General features: G+C 60.3%; 2 protein-coding genes across 2 annotated transcripts in view; one reads left to right on the forward strand and one right to left on the reverse strand.

Annotated features, from left to right (window-relative positions):
* ZMAT5 (zinc finger matrin-type 5) overlaps positions 1–2,682 on the forward strand; it is a 36,576-nt gene extending 33,894 nt beyond the window's left edge. The window contains exon 6 of the mRNA XM_017855619.1: positions 2,289–2,682. Within this exon, the coding sequence (XP_017711108.1) occupies positions 2,289–2,418 (130 nt within the window). The 3' untranslated portion in view covers positions 2,419–2,682. The remainder of the gene's footprint in view (positions 1–2,288) is intronic.
* CABP7 (calcium binding protein 7) lies at positions 1,794–13,270 on the reverse strand. The gene is made up of 5 exons (XM_017855618.1): positions 13,099–13,270; positions 5,824–5,967; positions 4,869–4,981; positions 4,403–4,556; positions 1,794–4,171 (listed from the first exon to the last, which is right to left on the reverse strand). The coding sequence occupies exons 1-5, from the start codon at positions 13,259–13,261 to the stop codon at positions 4,044–4,046; spliced, it is 702 nt and encodes a 233-aa protein (XP_017711107.1). The 5' UTR covers positions 13,262–13,270; the 3' UTR covers positions 1,794–4,043.
* Positions 13,271–19,935: the final 6,665 nt, after the last annotated feature.

The raw sequence follows: 19,935 nt of genomic DNA on the forward strand, positions 1-19,935 counted from the left end.
GTCACTAGAGAAGATACGAGCAGAGTTGTGCCAGACACGCACCTCAATGTCCCCAAGGCTTTGGCTCACACGTCTGGAGCCCTGGCAATGTGCCAGTGTGTGTGAGCAGGCACCGGGTATGTCTGTCTACTGGCGGGGCCTCAGGGCAGGCAGGGGCATGGGGCTGAGACTCGGACCCAGGAGGTCCCAGCTTCCCGGGAATCTGCCCCATTTTCCAGAGGAAGGGCCTGAGGCTCAGGGGAAGGGGCTCCCCAGGATCACAGCCTCCCTGGGGGATCCCCATTGTCCCTGTGGCCCTGCAGGGAGTCCAGGCTTGGCTGGCAGCTGGGGCACTCCCTTCCAGCAACTGCGGAGCCTCCCCGCCTTCTCTGCGGCTGGTGGAGTTTATGAAATCTCCCCAGTGCCATAAATCATGTCAGGAGCTGCCTTCTGCGCTTTCTAGCAGGCAGTGAGCCACGAAGCAGGGTATGTCCCTGTCCTCTCACACCTGGGGGTCCTGGAGGCTGCACCCAGAGCTCTCCGGAGTCCTTGACTCTGCATGGCAGGTCTGGCCCAGAGAGGGGCAGGCTGGGTGGGTGCAGCAGGGGAAACTCCCAGGGCTTCTGACCCCGGCTCCCCACCTCCCCCTCGGAGGTCAGAGACCTCTCCAAACCCCTCTCAGCAGGCCCAAGCCCTTCTCTGTCTGCAGAGAGCTGGCCACTGGGCCCCTGAACCTGCCAGGAGCTGCCAGGGCCTCACCTTGCCTAAAGGCTGGATGTTGGGGTGTGGGGGTGTGCCGGAGCAGAGGGAGCTGAAGTGGGAGGGCCGTGTCTGCAACCAATGTGGGGCTGGCATTCCAGGCCCTCAGGCCTCATCCCGAGGGTGTCACTTGGTCATGTGACTGACTCCTTGCACCACAGTTTCCTCATCTATAAAATGGAGTTTGCCTGAGGATTCTTAAGGTTTCTGTTGGTCATGGTGTGTGGCCCAGAATAGCGCCTGGTCAGTAAGATCTTTCAGCATTGCTGTTTGTTGTTCCACAGTCACTGGGTGGCCTCCTGGCACCAGGCCTGGCCCTGCGCATTGGGGTACAAATACACCCTACCCCTATCCCCTGGTATACATCCTCTGAGAACTCCAGTCCTATGTGGAAGACAGATGAGTTCCTGCCTGAATTTTGGTGGCGGCTGCATGGCACTCTGCTGTGGATGTGCCCATGTACTTAGTCCCCCACAGCTGGACATGAAGGCTATTCCCATTGTCTCACGGCTGTTGCTGTAACTCAGTGGCTGCCCACAACCTCACTATTTCCTTGGGCTCAGTTCCCAGAGGTGAGGTTGCTGGCTCAAAGGGTCTGCATGTTTTCCAGGCTCTGCCTTCCAGAAAGGTTGTTTATAGGCAGCTGGGGTGTTGGGAGTTCAGAGTGCTCAAAGGTTCAAAATACTTTGAAACCTGAGAAGGGCCCTGTGGCCCTGGAGATGCAGCCTGGGTGGGGCCCAAGGCCAGAAGGATCTGAGTGTCGGACAGGTGGAAGAATGAGGGCGACCCTCACTGGGCCTTGGCAGGGTGCCCCAGGCTGGGCATGGAGGATGCCTGTCCTAGGGCTAGTGCTTACATGGACCCTGAGTTCCAGGGGAGGTGGCTTGGGGTGGATGTTGAGGAGGACAGTGAGTAGCATGAGAAATGAGGCTTTAAAAAAAAAATTAGACAATATTTTTTTCTGATTTCAAAGGCTTGAGTGCTTGTAAAACTTTTGAGAAGTAGAAAGGAGTAAAAAAGTCACCCATAATGGCACCACTCAGATAGAACCGCTGTTAACATTTTGCTGTGTCTTCCAGGATTTTTTTATGCATTTATATATTTTATATATTTTTAAACAAAAATAGTATCATGCTATATACATTATTTTATAAGCTGCTTTTTCTCCCTATCACACAGTATGTCTTTCCTCATCAGTGCGTATAAGTCTGCCTGAATTCTTACACAGGCCGCATGGCATTCTCTGCTGTGGACGTGCATATGTATTGAATCAGTCCCCCATAGGTGGACACGAAGGTTATTCCCATTGTCTCATGGCTGTTCTCGTAGCTCAGTGTCTGCCCGCAACCCCGCTGTTTCCTTGGGCTCAATTCCTGGAGGTGAGGTTGCTGGCTCAGAGGGTCTGCCTATTTTCGAGGCTCTGGTTTCCAGAAAAGTCGTGCAGGCAGCTGACCCTCCCCACAGCCAGGGTGGTGAGGCAGGTGGGTGGGGAGTGGCATAAGCCTGGGCTGTACCCCACTCTAATTCTCCCCCCTTCTCTCTCTCTCTAGGGCTGAACCCATCAGAACCACCGTCTTCCAGTACCCCGTGGGCTGGCCACCAGTCCAAGAGCTGCCCCCATCCCTGCGGGCACCCCCACCTGGGGGGTGGCCCCTGCAGCCCAGAGTGCAGTGGGGCTGAGCCCCTTGCCCCCGACTGACCCCCACGTGGTCACTTTTCTCATCAGTCACAAGCAGGAAGCCAAGCCCTGTTCCTGTGACGCCCCATGGAGGCTCTGAGACCATCTGCCTGGCCTCACTGAGGCTCAGGACACGGCCGCAGCAAGTGTAGCCCTGGGTCTGCACCGGGCAGCTCCTGCCTCACTCTCCTCCACCTGCCTCCTCCTTCTTATCAAGATGGGGGAGAAAACTTCCAGATGTTTATAAAGAAAGTCTGTTACCACAATGGTCTGGCTGTGTTTCCCCACGCTGGGTGCTCTGAGCTCTGTTCTCTAGCCCCTGGCAGAAGTCGGGCAGGGCGGGAATGAGATGAGATTTTCCCCAGGTGACCCAGCTCACTCCCTCCTCCCTTGGGACCAGCAGAGGTTCAGCACAGCCAGGCAGAGGGTGTGCCAGGGTGGCTGTGCCCGTTGCCCAGTAAGAAGTGGCTCTAGGCCCAAGGAGCCCAAGGGCTCCATCTGCCATCCCCACCCTCAAAGAATCCACAGCCCCCATGTCTGCCCATGCTGAGCTGCTGCCCACGTGTTTTGGATGGCACAGCTGGGGCATGGGAGCAGAGTCTCCAGCCTTGAGGGTGCAGAGAAGTGAGAGGACACAAGAGGGCAGGCCCTGGGCTGAGAGAGTGGCCTGGCGCAGCCTCTTGGCACTGACTGTGCGGGGCTATGCCAGTTTCTTGGCCCAGGAGGTAGTACAGGGGCCTCCTAAGGTTCCGCCTTGGAGGAGCCCCCTGGCCGGAGGCTGCTCAGAGCCTACAGGCCCCAGCTCTGCCTCGCTCCTTAGCTGGACTACAGTTCTAGGCTCTAGGCTGGGGTGGTGGACGATGTGGCCTTGGTGGCCGGGCCTCTGGTGGGAGGGCCAGAAGGTGGGGGGCTGCAGGGCCACCTCAGCTTCTGCCTTTCCTGAAAATCCCTGTGGAAGGAAGAACTGAGGCCAAGTCTCAGGCCCCTGAGCCTCGGGTTCCTCACCTATGAAATGGGCTGGCCCAGCAGGTACATGGAAAAAAGGGGGTCTGGGTTGGGGTCCAACAAGGGTCAGAGGAAGGGACCCAGGAGAAGACCAGGGGCCTTCTCAGGCCATGCCAGGCAGCAGGGCCCAGGACACCCTGGCTTCCCACCCTCCCCAAGGAGGAGGCTTTCTGTCCCCTGCCCCCCCACCCAGTGCCCTGGGCAAGCCTCAGGGACCAGGGCTGGGTTGGCTGTGTGGCCCCAGATAGGCTGCTGTCTCCAGGCACAGGGTGCCCCCTCCTGCCCAAGGGACCACAGCAGCGACTGGGTCCTGGGGGTTCTTGTGCAAATCCCTCCTTAATTTCCCAGGAGCCCCTGGATGGTAGAAAGAGTGAGTGCTCCTTACCGGCCAGGGTGGGGACAGGGTGGGGACAGGACACAGCCACCACCTGGCCCTCCACAGCCAGACCACAGCTCCAGGTGAGGCCTGCGGGTGGGTGGGGAGGGCTCACCAGATACCCAGGCCCTGAAGTACACGCAGATGACGGCCCAGGGAGCCGGTCAAGGGAGGGGTCTGCAGGTGGCGGTGGTGTGGGGCGGGCCGTGGGCACCGCATGCGGTGGATGGGGCATCCAGGTGGCGTCTACTTCATGCCGCTGCGCAGCACCTGGTTGGCCGCAATGAGCATGACACTGATGATGAAGGCGATGGCGAAGGCGCAGATGAGACTCTTGCGCACACACGTCTGGCGGATCTGCTGGTTGGAGCAGGCTGTGGCCGCCCGCCGGGAGCACCGGGGAGACAGAAGGGGATATGGAAGCGATGGAGTCAGGAGCTGCCTGCCCTTCGGTACATGGGCTCATCCCATGGGGTGCCCCAATGGGACAGAGGCTTGGGACAGGCAAGGCGGCCCCCAGCCCCCCTCTGCAGGCCCCCCCCACCGTGCATCCCCCTGGTCAAGCCAGCGAGCCCACCCGTGGGGTTCCAGGGCCAGTCACTCACTCTCCACGTCCACGGGGCACTCCTCGGCTGTGCCCAGGTGGCTCTCCTCCTCCGTCATGATGATGTTCTCTATGTCCTTCATGGACAGGTGCTCGCAGAAGGTGTCATAGAGCAGCCGCTTCAGCTCGTCTACCGTCAGCTTCTGCATGTCGCACTTGCAGGAAGGGAAAACGCGGTGCTCTGACAGCTACCACAGCCCCCACCCAGCACCCCGCGGCCACACAGGCCCAGTGACAGGCCTCCAGATTCTGGGGGGCTGGAAAACACTAGCTCCATTCCCCCAGAGAGTCCTTGGCCAACAGCAGCCTCCCCAGGGAGCCCATGGCCCTCTGAGAGGTGAAATGTCCAGTGGACACAAGCCTGAAGTGGTGATCCCCCCTTTACAGTGCAAGCCCAGCCATTCACTGGCCCCAGAACAGCACTCCACAGTGTGCACAGCCCTGGGTCCCAACTAGCCAGGGCATACCTTCCAGAAGACAGTGTCAAAGTCAGTGCCATGGAACTTCTCTGGGATCCCTGACGTGGAGAGTTTGGGTCCCAGGAGGGTCACAAACTCCTCAAAGTCCACTTGACCGTCACCTGTAGGAGGCACAGGGCCAATCAATCAGTGGGTCGGGCCCAGGCCCAGGCCCGCAGCCCAGGGCCCAGAGGACCTGGGATGGAGTCTTGATATACCTTGGGCCTACCGGGTGGCCTTAGGCAGGTGCCCACCTTCTCTGAGCCTTGAGTCAGTGTCAGGGGTATCTACCAAGTGCCAGGCTCTGGGCTGATGCTGAAGCCACCCAGTGTGATGAGGCCTTGCAAGGGGAGGTGGAGGTAGACAGCAGGTGGGCCGTGACCCTCCTATTTCACCCAGAACCCTCCATTGCTCCCAGCACCCTGCAGCCATCCTGGGGTGGGCTGTCCTCTACCATATAGACAGGAACTGAAGCTCACAGTGGGGCAACCTGCCCAGGCTGTTACCTGGCCTCTGGATGGAGAAGAGGAGAAGGGCCCAGGCAGGATAAAGAGGGGTTTTGGCCTCACCATTCCTTCTTATGAACTTTTCCTTAATAAAATGTCAGGTGGCAAACACAACTCATGTAGCGATTTTATCTCAGGTGGTGGGAACTGGAGTATTTATTGCACCCTTTTACTTCTCTGTACTTTAAAACTTGTCAACACAGAGTGAGAGGAGCCGTCTCTGAGCCCTGCATGTGGCTGGGACTGTCACTACCTCTCTGGCCTCAATTCTCCAGGCTGAGAAATGGGGCCAGACCGGGCTGCAACCTGCCACGGACTTTGAGGGTGGGAGTCAGGGGAGCGACAGACCCAATTTGGATGCAGCCTCAGCAGCTCAGGCTCCAGCCCCAGCCCCTGCCCCTGCCCTACCTCCAGGGCCCAGGTGCCAGGTGGGGAAACCGAGGCAGGGGGGTGCTCACCATCCATGTCCAGCCGCTGGATGATGACCTCCAGCTCCACCTCGTTGGGCATGTAACCCAGTGAGCGCATGGCTGTGCCCAGCTCCTGCTTGGAGATGAAGCCATTGCCATCACGGTCAAACACCTTGAAGGCCTCTCGGATCTCTGAGGAGAGAATGGAGCAGGCTGGGACTTCACCCCAGTCCCCAACAGACCCCCTTTCCAGACCCCCAGGATCACCGACCCCGCAGCCTGAGCATGGCTTTGAGAGCCCAACCCAGAGCCTGCAGATATGGTGAGAGCACGGCCCGAGGGTACACAAGGGTGCCCTATTCTGGGACTTCTGAGCAGGCTGAGCAGGGCAGCAAAGCAGGGCTCAGGGCCCCTCAGCAGTGACTTGTCGGGGTCCGATTGTGCCAGGTTCTCACGGCCTCTGCTGGTGTGCTCACAACGACCCCATGTGGTGGGGACCACGTGCAGGGGAGGACGCTGGATCTCCCCGGCCCCGCTGACAGCTTCCCCGCCCGCCCCCACTCCTTCCATCCCCCCTCCCCGCCATCCCCATCCCGCTGCGCCTCCTCCCCCAGGCTCAGATCCTTAACACCGGCCAACACTCGCTAATGGCAGCCACGTGAGGCAGCACGCTCCAGACTAATGGGCTGACGGGCGGGCGGCACAGACCTGTTTGGTTCAGGGAAGACAGAGGGGGATGGAGGTCCCCCCAGGTCCAGGCCAGATCAGACTGGGTGGGGGTCGCCCTCCACACTGTACGGAGTAGAAGACTGAGGCCTGGCGACCTCGGTGACTCAGGTGGTGAGCAATGCACTGTGCTGGGAGCCCGGGGAACAGGAACCCAACCTGTGACCTTGGGCCAGACTCAGTTTTACCCACAGTGAAATGGGCAGAATGATGGTGGGGACTCCCTGGCACACAGTTGAGGGGGTCCTCACCTGTCACCTTAGCTGTACTTCTGTCTCTTCTGTTTCTCTGTTTTTAAGGGTTGCTGTTCCTTAATCATCACAGCCCCAGCAGGGCCCTAAAGGGCATCAGCCTTTGGGGGTTGGGGGGTGGGGCTCAAAGCGCTCTCTCCGGCTCCCTGGGGGTCCCCTTGTTTGCTTGCCAGCCACCTGGCCTTTGCCTAAGCTGTTCCCCTGGGTGGGCTTTTAACTTTCAGCAGGCAGAATCAAGCTTCTCATGCGAGAGAGGGTGTGTATCTGTGTGTTTAAAAGTACAGACATAGGCGAGGTGCCCATGCTGCAGACCAGAAACAGGCTGAGAGAGGCCGGGTGGCCTGCCCAGAGTCAGCGTGGGCTCGGAGCTGCTGCTGCTTGGGCTGGCCCAGGCCTTGCCTTAAGAGTCCATGAACCCTGAAACTGCTCACAGGACCTTGCACTTTGGAGTCATTCCCTAGTCTTAGGGGGACAGGGGAGCCTAGCCCAGCCTGTTGGTCTCACCACAGACTAGGGGCCATGGCCCAGAGAGGATGGCCACATGTCCCAGGCCACACTGCAAGGTGGCTTGGACGGAGGCCCCACCCTTATCAGGCTCATCCCACCGGTGTCCATACCCAAGCCCTGAGGGTCAGACAGGCTCATGTGTGTGCACCAGGGTTGCCTGGGCCCCCAGACTTTCTGACTCTGGACTTGCCCTTCACTCACCCCTGCCAGGACCTGGGAATCTTGTCTCCTACCCAGTGGCCCCAGGGCCAGGGAAGCAGCTGGGCAGAGAGGTCTGTGCCAGGGCCACAGGGTTCTGCAAACCCTGGACTCTGGGAACTCCAGGCCAATTCCCACCTCGAGTTTTCCTGGGTCACCAAAGAGGTGGTGTGCTCCCCATCACGGGAGATGTGTGAGCTGAGGCCTGACAGCCACGGAGGCTGCTGAGGGGATTCCAGTCCCTAGAGCCTCCAGGTAGAGCTGGAGGCATCTGCACACACACGCTTAGGTTTCCGGACGCTGCTGTTGGCCTCCTGGCCCGGCCGCATGTTCTGCCCATCCCAGGTGTCCTGAACTCCATCCAGGCTAGGGGCCCTCTCGGTCCTGTGGGCACCAGGACTGCTCCATCTCCAGTCCTTTGAATACGCGGCCCATTTTGCCTGAAGTGCTCTTCTCAGGGTGGCAAACCCTGACACAACCCCAGTTCTCAGCTTGAATGGCACCATCTCCCTGGTGCCCTCCCTGTCCCCCACTGGCCAGCTCTGGCCCTCCTCTGGGACCCCACAGGCCCTGCTCTTGTCCCATCCTTGCATGGGTCACGCTGGATTGTGCACTACGAGGGCCATGACAGCAGGGAGGGGCTGGTCTTGCTCATGGCTGTGTCCCTGTCCTGGAACGGGGCCTGCCTCTTCAAGCATAAACATTTGCTGAATGAATGATGAAATGAATGAATGACTGATGTGGGGAGCCCACCCATCTGGAGCACACAGAGTTCTCCGGCTCTTCTGAGCGGAAGTTCACACACCGCTCACTGTAGGCCGCTACTCAGAGCCCACGAACAGTCCTGGTTAGGGGACGCGTTTATTTCCACTCCCCAAGCAGCCAAGAAGCAGATGGGGAGGCTGAGGAGGCTGCTTGATCCCTTCTCCAGACCCAAAGGACGCCATCCCCACCTGCCTGTGGACCACCTGTGGAAGAGGGGCATCAAGCTGAAGACGGGTGGGGGCCAGACGCTGGTGTGGGGAAGGAGGACCAGGGTCCGGCATTGCTGTTCTCTGTGTCCTCCTCCTCCTCCGTTTCCTCCTCTGTGGGGTCCAGCTTGGGAGATGTCAGGGTGGGATGGCAAAGTCCTGGACTCACAGTAGGGGCTGCAGTGTGAGCCGCCCCTCCCCTGCCTGCTGTGAGCTGAGCTCCATGCCATCCCTCGTACACTATGGGAGCTCCCAGAGCCCAGGGCTGCTTTGCTGGAGCCCCTGGGTCACTTTGCTGGAGATCCTGAGAAAATGCACTCAGCCGAGGAGAGCGAGGGAAGGGCAGGTGAATATTGGGATGCACAGGCAGGCGATGAGCTCAGAGGCGGCTCTGCGGGCCCAGTAGCTGTTTCTCAGGCAAGGCTAACCTTCCAGGCCACTAGGTAAATCCACACACTGCCACCTCCCCATGCATGAATCCCTTCAACACCCCTCCTTGGCGCATCCAACACACCACAAAGTCTCACCTCGGTGCCTTTGCCTGTGCTGGGAACCCTGCCCCAGCCCAGCCCCAGCCCCAACTGACTCCCACCCACCCACAAAGGCCAGGTTCAGGCACCACCTTCCCGGACAGGGAGGCAGCCTGAAGTGGCAGAGACAGAGGGTCAAGTCCCAGCCCTCCTACATCCTGGTGGGGTGACCTTGGGCAGGTATTTGCTCACCTGTACAACGGGGCTGCTGGGACGGTTAAGCAAGAAAATCAAGCATGTGTCTGGCTGGTCCTGGCTCAGAGATGGATGCTATAAATCAGAACGTCCCAGATAGCAGAGCCGTAAGAAGAGGGAGGACTGAGTGAGCTTGGGACGCCAGGCCGCCCTTCCTGTTGGCGGTTGCCAGGACCAGAGGCGTGGGCTTGGATTCTGGCTCTCCTGCTTAGCTGCCCAGTGGCCTGGGCAAGTCACATTCCTCTCTAAGCCTCGGGTGTCTCATCTGTGAAATGGGGAGCAACTCTGGCACCATCACTGAAGCACAGACTCTGCTGGGGGCTCCCTGAGTGAGGCGGGTGTTGCAATTTCCTGCCACCGTTGTGCCATCAGCACCCCACAGCTGGGTGCATTTCCCTGAAAGCCTTGCTCCCTTCCCGTCCCGTGGGGCCGAGGGAAGCCTGCTGGGCTCCATCTTGGCATGGGGATGCTGGTCCGGGAATAGGCTGGCAGGGCGACCAGCTTTCCAGGCTGACCTGTCCCCTACCTGCCACCTCCAGCCTGACACCCCCCAATCTCCTTCCCAACCTGTGGAGCTTCATCACAGCCCAAGTCCCCAGCAGACTCCAAGGGACATCCACACTCCATCAGGGAGCCAGAGTCCAGAGGACGGGCACTGGTTGGAGGTCACTGAAGGGGGCAGCATCCATCCTCCGCAGCGGCTGCTACTCTCCGCGGCACTGGCCCCGTGCCCCACATCTCTGGCCTCCCTGAGCTTTTGGCTGTGCAGAGGTGGCTGCTGGGTTTGCAGGGCAGAGAGGTAGGAAAGGGGACTCCCCAGCCTCCCCTGCCCTAAAGGCCCCCATTCGGCCACTCTCAATGAAGGCTCCACTCACTGACTGGGCAGGCCAAGTGTCAGCCCCAGAGCCCTGCCCTGGGGACTGTCTGCCTGGAGGTCTGACTCCTTCCTCCTCTCTTCGGCCAGAAAGGGCTAGGACTTGCAGCCACCCCATTCTCACCCTCAGGTACTCAGTCCGCTAATGATGCTGGGACCAGCCTCAGTGTTCCTGGAGGACTCCGCTGTGTGTGTATGTTGGAAAAGGTGTGTGTCCCAGCCATGATGGGCACACAGAGGTGATCTAGGAGAGCCTGTGCCTCTCCCTCATAGGGCCTGGGTGGGCCTCTGGCCAGCTCTGCACAACCACGTTCCTACCCTGCCAACTGCCCTCCATGCCTCCCCGGGGCCACAGGTCCCCAGGCACCTTTTCCAGACCTTCAGGGCCTTTTCCACCCAGACCTCCCTGCCAGCCTGCCCTTCTGGCCCAGCCTCCTGCACACCCTCATGGGCCTGTGCCCTGCACGCTGCAGCCTCTTACCCCTGCAGGGCCTCCCCTCATGTTGCACCTGGGTCGCTGAGCCCCTGTGCTAGGTACTTTCACTGCATGCTCCGTCACCAGCCCCCCTTTATAGGTAGGGAAACCAAGGCTCAGAGAGGTGAGCGATTGCCCAAGGTCACTCCATGAGCTGAAGGTGCAGAGACTCAAACCCAGCGCCGCCTGGCTGGGAGGCCCTCATCTTAACTCTGTGCTTCCCACCTCCCTGCCTGGTCCTCCTTTCTGCTCAGACTGACCGCCCCCTGGATTTCTGCGGCAGGCACGTACTGTCTGCAGCATTTCATCCTGGGCTGCCCAGCTCCCTCTTCCTGGCACATGTGGCTCCTCCACTGATGGCGTCCTCCCAGCAAAGGGCCTGGGTCTCGCCCAGACTGCCCTGGGGCAGGAGCACTCATGAGGCCCTGGAGAGGGCAGAGGGGGATCCGTGCCAGGAACGGCCAGCCCTGGCATCCAAGGACTGCTGAAAGGGACCTGGGGCCAAAAGAGGGCTTTTAGGGCACCTGCAGCCAAGAAGGGGGCTGGTCATGGAAAACTTCTTGCCTTCATCTGTAGCTGCCCACTGGCCCAGAGATGAGCTGGGACCACCCAGGCGTCTGTCTACTCCATGACCCCACCTGCTCATCCCAGGGAGGGCCCTGCCCTTCAGATGCCCCCTGAGTCAGGGCCCCTCAGCTCCCCAGGGCCCAGGAGAAGGGGATAGGAGTGAAGCAGGGAGGGCACTTGTTGTGGCTGGTGACTAACGCTGCTGGGCTCCTGCCAGCACACCATGTCGTTGGTTGGGGAGCCTGCGGCCTTGCCCTTGTGCTGCCCACCCTGCGGCCCCTCACCCCTGCAGCCAGCCTCTCAGCCTCTCAGCCTCTCCCCTTCCTCAGGGAGTGCACTCCAGGACTGGAGATCAGGAGAGGAGGAACCCAGCAAAGCCTGGAGTCTGGATGCCAGGGTCCTGGTGGGGGTGCTGGGAGCAAGGGGAGGGAGTGAAGTGGAAGCTGCCTGGGGTCTGGGAGACATGGTGACTCCTGCCTGGATGGCCAGGACGAATGAATGGACGAGGACCTCCGGAGGGAAAAACCGGCAGGAGATTTGAGGTGGCCCAGGGCTGGAGGGGACAAAGGTGGGGAGGAGAAGGCCTATGCTTCATCTCCTGATCTTTTGCCCCCCATCGTACCCCTCCTTTCCCCAGGCTCTGAAGGAGGCTCTGGCCCTGGGTTTTAGGGATGAATGGTGAGGTCATGTCGGGGGGCCCCAATCATCCATCTGTCCTGTCCGCATCAGACCCCAGACCCTGTCTCCACAGCTCTCCCGGCATCTGAGGGTTTGCGGGGGCAGCTGGTGAGGAGCCTGTGGCTCATGCCTGTGGTGCAGTGAGCGTGGCAGAGGCTGCCTTCTCTCTCTGGATCTTCCCCTGACTCAGTCTGACTCCTCTAAGATCTGCCCTCACCTGGGCCTGGGTTGAAGGATGACCTCCCTCCATGGCTTCTCCTGGGCTCCCACCATCCTCCCTGACTGTGCTGATCTCGGCAGCAGCCTCCCAGGCCCTAATGAGCCTCCAGATCTCAGAGACCCCTGGATCCAAGATACCCCAAGAGACCCATCCTCTGGGTGAGCTCAGCCCCTTGGCAACAGCAGACAAGCAGATCCCAGGAGGCCATGACCCCCATCAGCCCAGATCCCCCACTCCACTCCATATGGGGCTCCAGGAGGTCTGGGGGGAGGGGAAACCTGAGCACCTCCCCCAGCCCAGCAGGGAAGGAGCTGGGCAGGCCCCAGGGGTCTCACTGCTCCTCAGGACACACTGTCCCGGACCCCTGCCCCTGCCCTCTACTCTGACCTCGCCCAGCCAGCGGCCTGCCATCCTCCTGCGTGTCTGAGAGGCAAGGAGAACGGGGTCGGGGCAGGTTTGGGTCCCGGCCTCTCTAGCTTTTCCCTTCCAGGCTTGGCTATCGCGACTGAGCCGCCCAATCCGGCCACTTGTTGTCGCCACCGCCTCCCGGGCCGCCTTCCCGGCGCGCCGGGCTAGGGGTCCCCGCAGGGCTGCAGGGAATCGGCTACGGCCGCAGGTGGGGACGGGGGCGGCCCCGCAGCGGGCAAGAGCAGGGCAGTCGCCCTCTCCCCTTCTTCTGCTGCCCGAGCAGATTGAATTTTTAAAGCGACACGAGCGGAATGTCAATGGGAGCAGAGAGCCGCGGGCGGGCGCCGCGGAGGGGATCAGGATGCGGGTGCTCCGGCCGGGCCGGCGCTGGGGGCTCAGCGCGGACCCCAGCCCCAGTCTGCCGCGTTGCCGCACCGTCACCGCGGACTGCGCGGCCCCGTAACCCCGCTGCGGGGCCCAGCAAGTTTCCGCAGCGCGGGGGGCCACGCGGGCAGGGTCTGGGCCGCCCTCCGCCTGGGCGACCCCCACAACAGCGCCTCGGAGTGCCGACCGGTCCCGCAGCCGCGCGCAGCTGCTTGCTGGGGCGCCTACCTGGCAGCCGACACCTGCGGACCGCCCCCCGCCCCCGCGCCCCTGGCCGGCGCTTCACCTGGGCGCACAGGTAGGAGGGCCGGCGGGGCGGGGGTCCCGGCGGACACTCACCCTCCAGCTCGTCCTCCGGGATGTCCACCGGGCGCTGCTCCGACAGCAGGTTGGGCACGGTGTAGATGCCCCGGTACATCAACGCCGCCGTCACCGGGTGGAACGGCATCTTGGAGGCTCCGCGCCCGCCCGCCCGCCGCAAACTTTGAGGCCGCGGGCTCATGCCGGTGGCGGCCCCGGGGCGGCTGGGAGCGGGGGCGCGCCGCCGGCTGCGGAGGGCGGCGGCCGCAAGCGGCCGAGGCGGGGGAGCCCTCCGGGGCCGTAGCCCCCGCGCCCCCGGCTCCACCAGCCGCCCGCTCCCTTGTCGGGCTCCCAACCGGCCTCCGCAGGGGCGGCGTGGCCGGCGCCGCTCTGGCCTTTCCGAGAGCTCCGGCTGCCCGTCCGCGGTGCCGCCGCCCCGCTCCTCGGTGCCCCGCGCGCTCTCGCGCTGCTCGCCGCCCGCTCCGCGCTGCTCGCCGCCGCCTCGTCGCTAGCAGGCGCGCCGCCCACCGCCCGGCGCTCAGGCTAGGCGCTTCTCCCTCGGCCCTCGCTCGCTCGCTCTGTGCCGGCGCTGGCTGCGCCAACCGCTCCCGCAGCCGCCCGCCCCACTCCGCGCTCCCAACCCCCAGCCCGCCCCTTCCCGCCGCCGGCCCCTGAGCGGCCGCCCCAAACCTGCCGGGGGCTCCCTCTCCCCTTCGGCCCTGATTCCCCTTTCCCACTAGGGCTCCCCTCTGATCACGGGCTCCCCTCACCCTAAGTCTGCAGCCACTAGGACCAGGGAGGGGTTGGGTTGCGGGGGTCCTCCTTCGTGCCCCTTGGCTCACCTCCCCCCATCCACGCACCAGGAGCGGAGAGCCTCCGCGAACTAAGAACTAAGAACAGGAGACCCAGAGAGGTGAGACCGGCCCCAAGCACCTGGGTCCTCAAGAAGAATCACCGTTTCCGTGCCAGGAGGCTCTAAGGTGGGGAAACTGAGGCTGAGAAGGACGTTGACCAAGGTCACAGGGCAGAGACAGCAGGTAAGAGCTGGGTACACGTCTGGGGTAGGCTTCCAGCCCTGCCTATGACTGACACTCTGCCGTTGATTTTGCTCCCCACAATAGGGCCCCAGTCCTGGACCCTTCCCAAGCCCCTACCTTTCAGCTTGCAGAAGAGAAAGCCAAAGTGTCTCATGGCCCCCAGGGCAGTTCGGGACAGAGACATGGCCCGGTGCCTGTGGGGTCTGGTGTGAGGGCCTGCCAGTTCACATGGCTGCAGGTCAGACCTAATGTATGTGCAGGGCTTCCCCAGGCCCCAGGGCACGTGGGCACCACAGAGCTGGGGTGGGGGCAGGTGTTTGAGGGAGCAGCCTGCGTGTGCATATGTCTGCTATCCATGAGGGTGTGTGTGTGCCACTGGGCACGTGCACAGGTGTCTGTAACTCCATATGCAAATTGACAAATGTCGGGAGCGTGTGGCCACCTGTGTGTGCATAGGTTGTACGCCGGCAGGTCCGGGGAGGTGTGCAGGCCCTGGGGCTGGGAGTGGTGTGGGCATATGGTGCACAGATGTGCGTGGGAGGAGGTGACCTTCTGGCCTGGCTGTGGCCCCATGTCTGGGTGCTCCCCTGAATCCCCCTATTGGGACCACCTTCCTGCCCCCTTTGGCCCAATCAGCTAAAGGTCCCAGCAGGAATGCTGATTGCATAGCCCTACCCAGCCCTGCCCTGCCCTTCCCAAGCTAATTACACTTTTCTGCTTGTTGCTGTTTTTGTTACTGATTAATCACAGCCTTGTCTCAGGGTCTGGGGAGAAGGGGCTCAGTGAGAGATGCTAGCCCCAGCCAACTGGGGTTGGCCCAGCCCGGGCCCAGCACTTCCTGGGCTCCGCTCTGGAGGGAGCTCCTAGAAATATCTGTAACCTGCAGAGGAGCCAGGAAGGACCCCAACTGTCTGTCCGTCTCCCCAGGCCTCTCCAGGCTAGCTGGATGCCCGCTGGGACGGGGGGCTGGAGGTGAGAGCAGCCCCAGAAAAGCTCCCACCCCACTCCAAAGCTCTGCTTGCCCACCTGTCCCATCTTCTGAACTTCCACTGCTACAGCTGAATGCCTCGAGCTTCCCAGGTGTTTTTGATGGAGCAGAGACTTGAGGAAGAAAGAACCCAGCACCAACAGCCAGGCAGATTGGGGCTTCTGCATCCACCGTCTCCTCACTGTGGGACTACTGTCATGTCCCTTAACCTGCCATGGCCTCAGTTTCCCCGCCTGTGAAGTTAAGGTGGCAGTGCGGCCTCCCAGGCAGTGGTGAGGATGAAGTGACATAATGTAGGAAAGGTAACACCTCCCTGAAACTCTTGGGAGTTTCCTATTGGCATGACCATCACCCCCAAGGAATAGGAATTAATAATAATTACAGCTTTGAGAATTGACTGAGAGAGTGAGCCACAGCAGCAGCTCAGTCGTTCCACGTTTACTAAATGTCCAGGCTGTGCCGGCCCAGGTCCGTCAGTTCTAAATCAGAACCCCTGGTTCAAGGGAGGGTGGGCTAGAGCCTGCTGAGAGGTTGGCAGGAAACCCAGCTCCCAGTGACTTCCTGGGAGGCTGCTGCAGAGTGTGTTGGTACTCACCCTGGGAAGGGGAAGCTCCTGGCCTTGCTGTCCACGTGGGTTTTTTTTTTTTTTTTTTTTTTTTTGAAGCAGAGTCTTGCTCTGTTGCCCAGGCTGGAGTGCAGTGGCATGATCTCTGGTCACTGCAACCTCCGTCTCCCAGGTTCAAACAATTCTCATGCCTCAGCCTCCCGAGTAGCTGGGACCATAGGCACATGCCATCACGCCCAGCTAATTTTTGTATTTTTCATAGAGAACATGTTGGCCAGGCTGGTCTCAAACTCCTGATCTCAAGTGATCCACCCGCCTTGGCCTCCTAAAGTGCCGGGATTACAAGCGTGGCCCATGGTGGCTTTTTTTTTTTCTTTTTTTTCTTTTTTTTCTTTTGAGATGGAGTCTCGCTCTGCCGCCCAGGCTGGAGTGCAGTGGCCGGATTTCAGCTCACTGCAAGCTCCGCCTCCCGGGTTTACGCCATTCTCCTGCCTCAGCCTCCCAAGTAGCTGGGACTACAAGCGCCCGCCACCTCGCCCGGCTGATTTTTTGTATTTTTTTAGTAGAGACGGGGTTTCACCGTGTTCGCCAGGATGGTCTCGATCTCCTGACCTCGTGATCCGCCCGTCTCAGCCTCCCAAAGTGCTGGGATTACAGGCTTGAGCCACCGCTCCCAGCTGGCTTTTTTTTCCCCAAGTCAAGGGAATTCAGGAGGAGGGTGGGCAAAAGCTCAGAAGTGTGAGAGGACCTCTCTTAGCTCTGAAGGGCATGTCTAGGTCTGGGTTCCCCAGACCCATGCTTGGCACAGGACTGGGATGGGCTAAGGTGGCTGGGGCTGGATGAACATCTGTCAAATGAATGAATGAAAGAATTAATGAATGAATGACTGCCCGCTCAGCCCCCGCCCTTCGGCATTGCAGCCCCGTCCTCTCCGCTGTGCGTCATGGGGGAGCAGATGGCATGATCACAGGGTGTGAATTATGTCTGTCGCTCCCCCATCTGGGGAAGGTGCTGCTGCCATCACACTGCACTCCCTGGGTGCCCACCGGGAGATGCCTGGGCCTCAGGTCCTCCCAAGAGGGGTTCTCCACAGGCCTTGCTGACTAATCATTGGCTCAGGGGGCTGGAGACACTGGGAGAGGTGACGCGCTGAAACCTGTGATTCCGGGGATGGGGCTCCCCGAGTGGGGAGGAGACAAGGGGAGAGAGGTGGGAACTACCATGTCCAGAGGCCAGACTCTTCCCCCCTGAGACTGGAGCCCACTCCCTTCAAGAGCAGCATAATCCCTGCCCTCCTGGCCAGAGACTTCTTGTCTGAGGCCAGCATCCTCTTGCCACATTCAGCACCAGGGAGAGCTCCCGGCAAAGCCCAGGGCCCAGTGTGCAGCTGTGAAGGGACCCACGCGTGCCGGCCAAGGCTATCAATGAACCCACTGTCCAGATGAGGAAATCAAAGTGAAGAGAGTGTAAGCATCAAGTTCAAGGTCATGCTGGGACCAATAACTGCAGCCCTACCCAAGCCAGGGCTCCTGCTGGGGGAGAAGGTACTGGAGGAGGGGAGGTAGTGGCGGTAGGGAGGGGGTGTCCTGGGAGGCCAGAGGCTATGGCCTCTGCTCCTTGGCTGAGGAACAATATTGTTCCAAGAACCCACTGGGGACAGTGTCTGGAGGTGAATAAAATATTCATTGTCCCAGCAAACTCCCAAAGTCGGCTAATGAATAATGGAATTTATAGACTCGAAGATGCAGACTGGGCTGAGAGGGGGTGCAGGCCAGAACCCAGAGGCCCCAACTGCTGAGATCCTTGCTCTTCTCTGGCCACCTCCTTCTGAACACTCACATGCCCAGCTCCTGAAGGCGACAGAAGCAGAAAGGACAACAAGGAAGAGTCCATGTGAGGGAAACAGAGCGAAGGGGACAGGCCCTTGAATTTGTTGCTATTTGGGGGAAGGAACTTGGTGATGGGAAAAGAGCACTGGACTCGGAGTCCAGTGTGACTGGGATGAAGCCTGACCCCTGCTACCAGCTCTGTGCCTTGAGTGTAGCCCCTGCCCTGGCCTCAGTCTGCGTCCCTGTACAATGGAGTTGCTGCCACCACACAGCTTGCTGCAGGGATCTGCTGAGGTGACAGTGCCTGGTGCTGCTGTCCGAGACTGGACCTTCTGAGCCTCCCTCTCAGGCTAAGGGCCCAGCTGCGGAGGGTGAAGCTATGGAGGGACCTAGGAGAGCTGGCCAAGGCTATCAATGAACCCATTGTCCAGACAAGGAAATCAAAGTGGAGAGGGTATAAGGATCAAGTTCAAGGTCATGCCAGGACAATCTCCCCTGGCTGCACTGGGTTCAGCTGGAAGGGAGGGGAGACATGTTCCCCAGAGGAAAGAAGCTCCCAGCCTCAGGGCAGGGATGATGTCAATAACTGCAAAATCCTGGCTCGCCCTGCCACACATTCAAGTCCATGGCCCTGCATCCCCCCAAAAAGTTCTGCTTCCGTTGGTCTCGGCTGGGAGCAGAACTTTGCAGGAGTATTCTTCTAAAGCTCCTGTACATGCTTCCAGGGTACAGCCAGGGTTAGAACCAATGCTCCAGAGGGAAACTGAGTCTGGATAGGGGTGAGAGGAACCTGGGGATGTCCTGCTTAGGAAATCACAGAGATCCTGTCCCTCGTGTCCTCTGGTCCTCCATCTATGCCCAGTGCCTCACCAGGCTGCTGGCTGGGAGGCTGCCCCAGGGATCAGAACCTTCACAGATGGGAGGGGGACCATGGGTACTGCAGGCCTAGCCCTTGCTCCCAGCCCACTTCCTGAGTGACAGCTGTGGCAGCTGACGGGAGACGAGGCGAGAGGCAGCTCCTAATTGCTCTGGGCTCCCAGATCCCTGCCTCAGTCTGTTGCCTCTGATGAGACCAACTTGCCTGGGGCGGCTGCTCCCTGAGAAGAGGCCCCAGCTCCTGTCGGCCCGGGCATTAGCCTAAGGTGATAGGTGGAAGAAAGTCACCTCTCCTTGCCAGGTCCTGGAGCAGAACGAGGCTGGGACCCTGCAGTCCCCCAGGGCCCTGTCCCCCTCCTCTCTGCATCTCTGTGTCACATAAAGGGTTTGTGCATAAGCTGCCACTTCAACCAGGAGCTGCACAGGTGTTGAAATAGAGAGACTTCAGGAGTTTGCGGGTAAATTAATATTTTATTCACCTCCAGACATTGTCCCCAGAAGGTTCTTGGAACAACATTGTTCCTCAGCAAGGAGCAGAGACCATAGATTATGCCCTCCCTGAATACCCACTTCCCACCACAGGTAATTCCCCTCCTCCTTCTCTCCTAGCAGGACCGGCAGCTCCAGTAGGGCTGTGATCAACGGTCCCAGGATGACCTTGAACTTGGTGCTATGTTACACCCTCTCCACTTTGATTTCCTCTTCTGGACAATGGGTTCATTAAAATACACAGATGCTGCCAGGTCAGCTCTGTGGCCTCACCAGGCACACCTTGTCCTGCGAGGGGGCACAGGCATGGCTTCATTAAGGGGTTCATCAACCCCTGGGCAAGTCATTGGAGCTCTGAGTTTTGGTGCCTCACCTGGAAATAAGGGCACCTGTTTCTCAGGATGAGTAAGGGATGAGAGACGCTGAGCCCAGGGCCCGGGACAGCATAAATATTCTGGCGTCGGCTGGCAATGTCATGGACCAGGAGCCTTTAGCACACCTGCCTAGGGCTGAGTGTTCACACTGTGGCTGCCTCCCCATCTTCGGCTGACTGGACCCTTCCTGCTGCCCTGCCCTGCCCCTGTCCCTCTCTCTGTGGAAGTACTTCTAGAGCAGGAATGGCGAGCAGGAGATTGAACCTCTCGAATTCTTTCCCAAGAGGACCAAATGATTGATCTGGCTTCAGTTATCCAGTCCAACCCCGCCCCTTCCCTGTGCATGACCTGCTGTCTTTGCCTGCCACCATGTGGCCTGGGTGCAGCCTGTTTGCACACCTCCAGAGACAGGGAGCTCACCCCTCTGAAGTCAAAGGCTAGTATTCATCGAGTCCCTGGGCTTGACCTTTTTGCTCCAATATATTTCCCGTTTTGAGATAAAACACTGGGGGTCCCTACAGGGGCACCTGCTCATCAACTGGGAGAAGGACAATACTAACCTGTAACACCGCATCGGAGTAGAACCTCTCTCCACACTGGGGGACACCCTGTGAGGTTGGCACCCTGAGCCTGTGGCAGCTAGAGGAGCAGAGGAAGGAGAGCAGGGGACGTGGAGGCCAGGCCTTCAGATGAGCACCCCCGTCCCCTGTCTCAGGGC

This window comes from Rhinopithecus bieti, unplaced genomic scaffold, assembly GCF_001698545.2.
Source record: "Rhinopithecus bieti isolate Rb0 unplaced genomic scaffold, ASM169854v2 scaffold_36959, whole genome shotgun sequence".
NCBI classification, from domain to species: Eukaryota; Metazoa; Chordata; class Mammalia; order Primates; family Cercopithecidae; genus Rhinopithecus; species Rhinopithecus bieti.

Coding starts and splice junctions, on each gene's coding strand:
- CABP7 (XM_017855618.1), bottom strand. CDS start 13,261: ATGAGCCCGCGGCCTCAAAGTTTGCGGCGGGCGGGCGGGCGCGGAGCC. Junction 5,968..13,098: donor CCCGGAGGACGAGCTGGAGG/GTGAGTGTCCGC, acceptor TTCTCTCCTCAG/AGATCCGAGAGGCCTTCAAG. Junction 4,557..4,868: donor TTGACACTGTCTTCTGGAAG/GTATGCCCTGGC, acceptor CCTTCCTGCAAG/TGCGACATGCAGAAGCTGAC.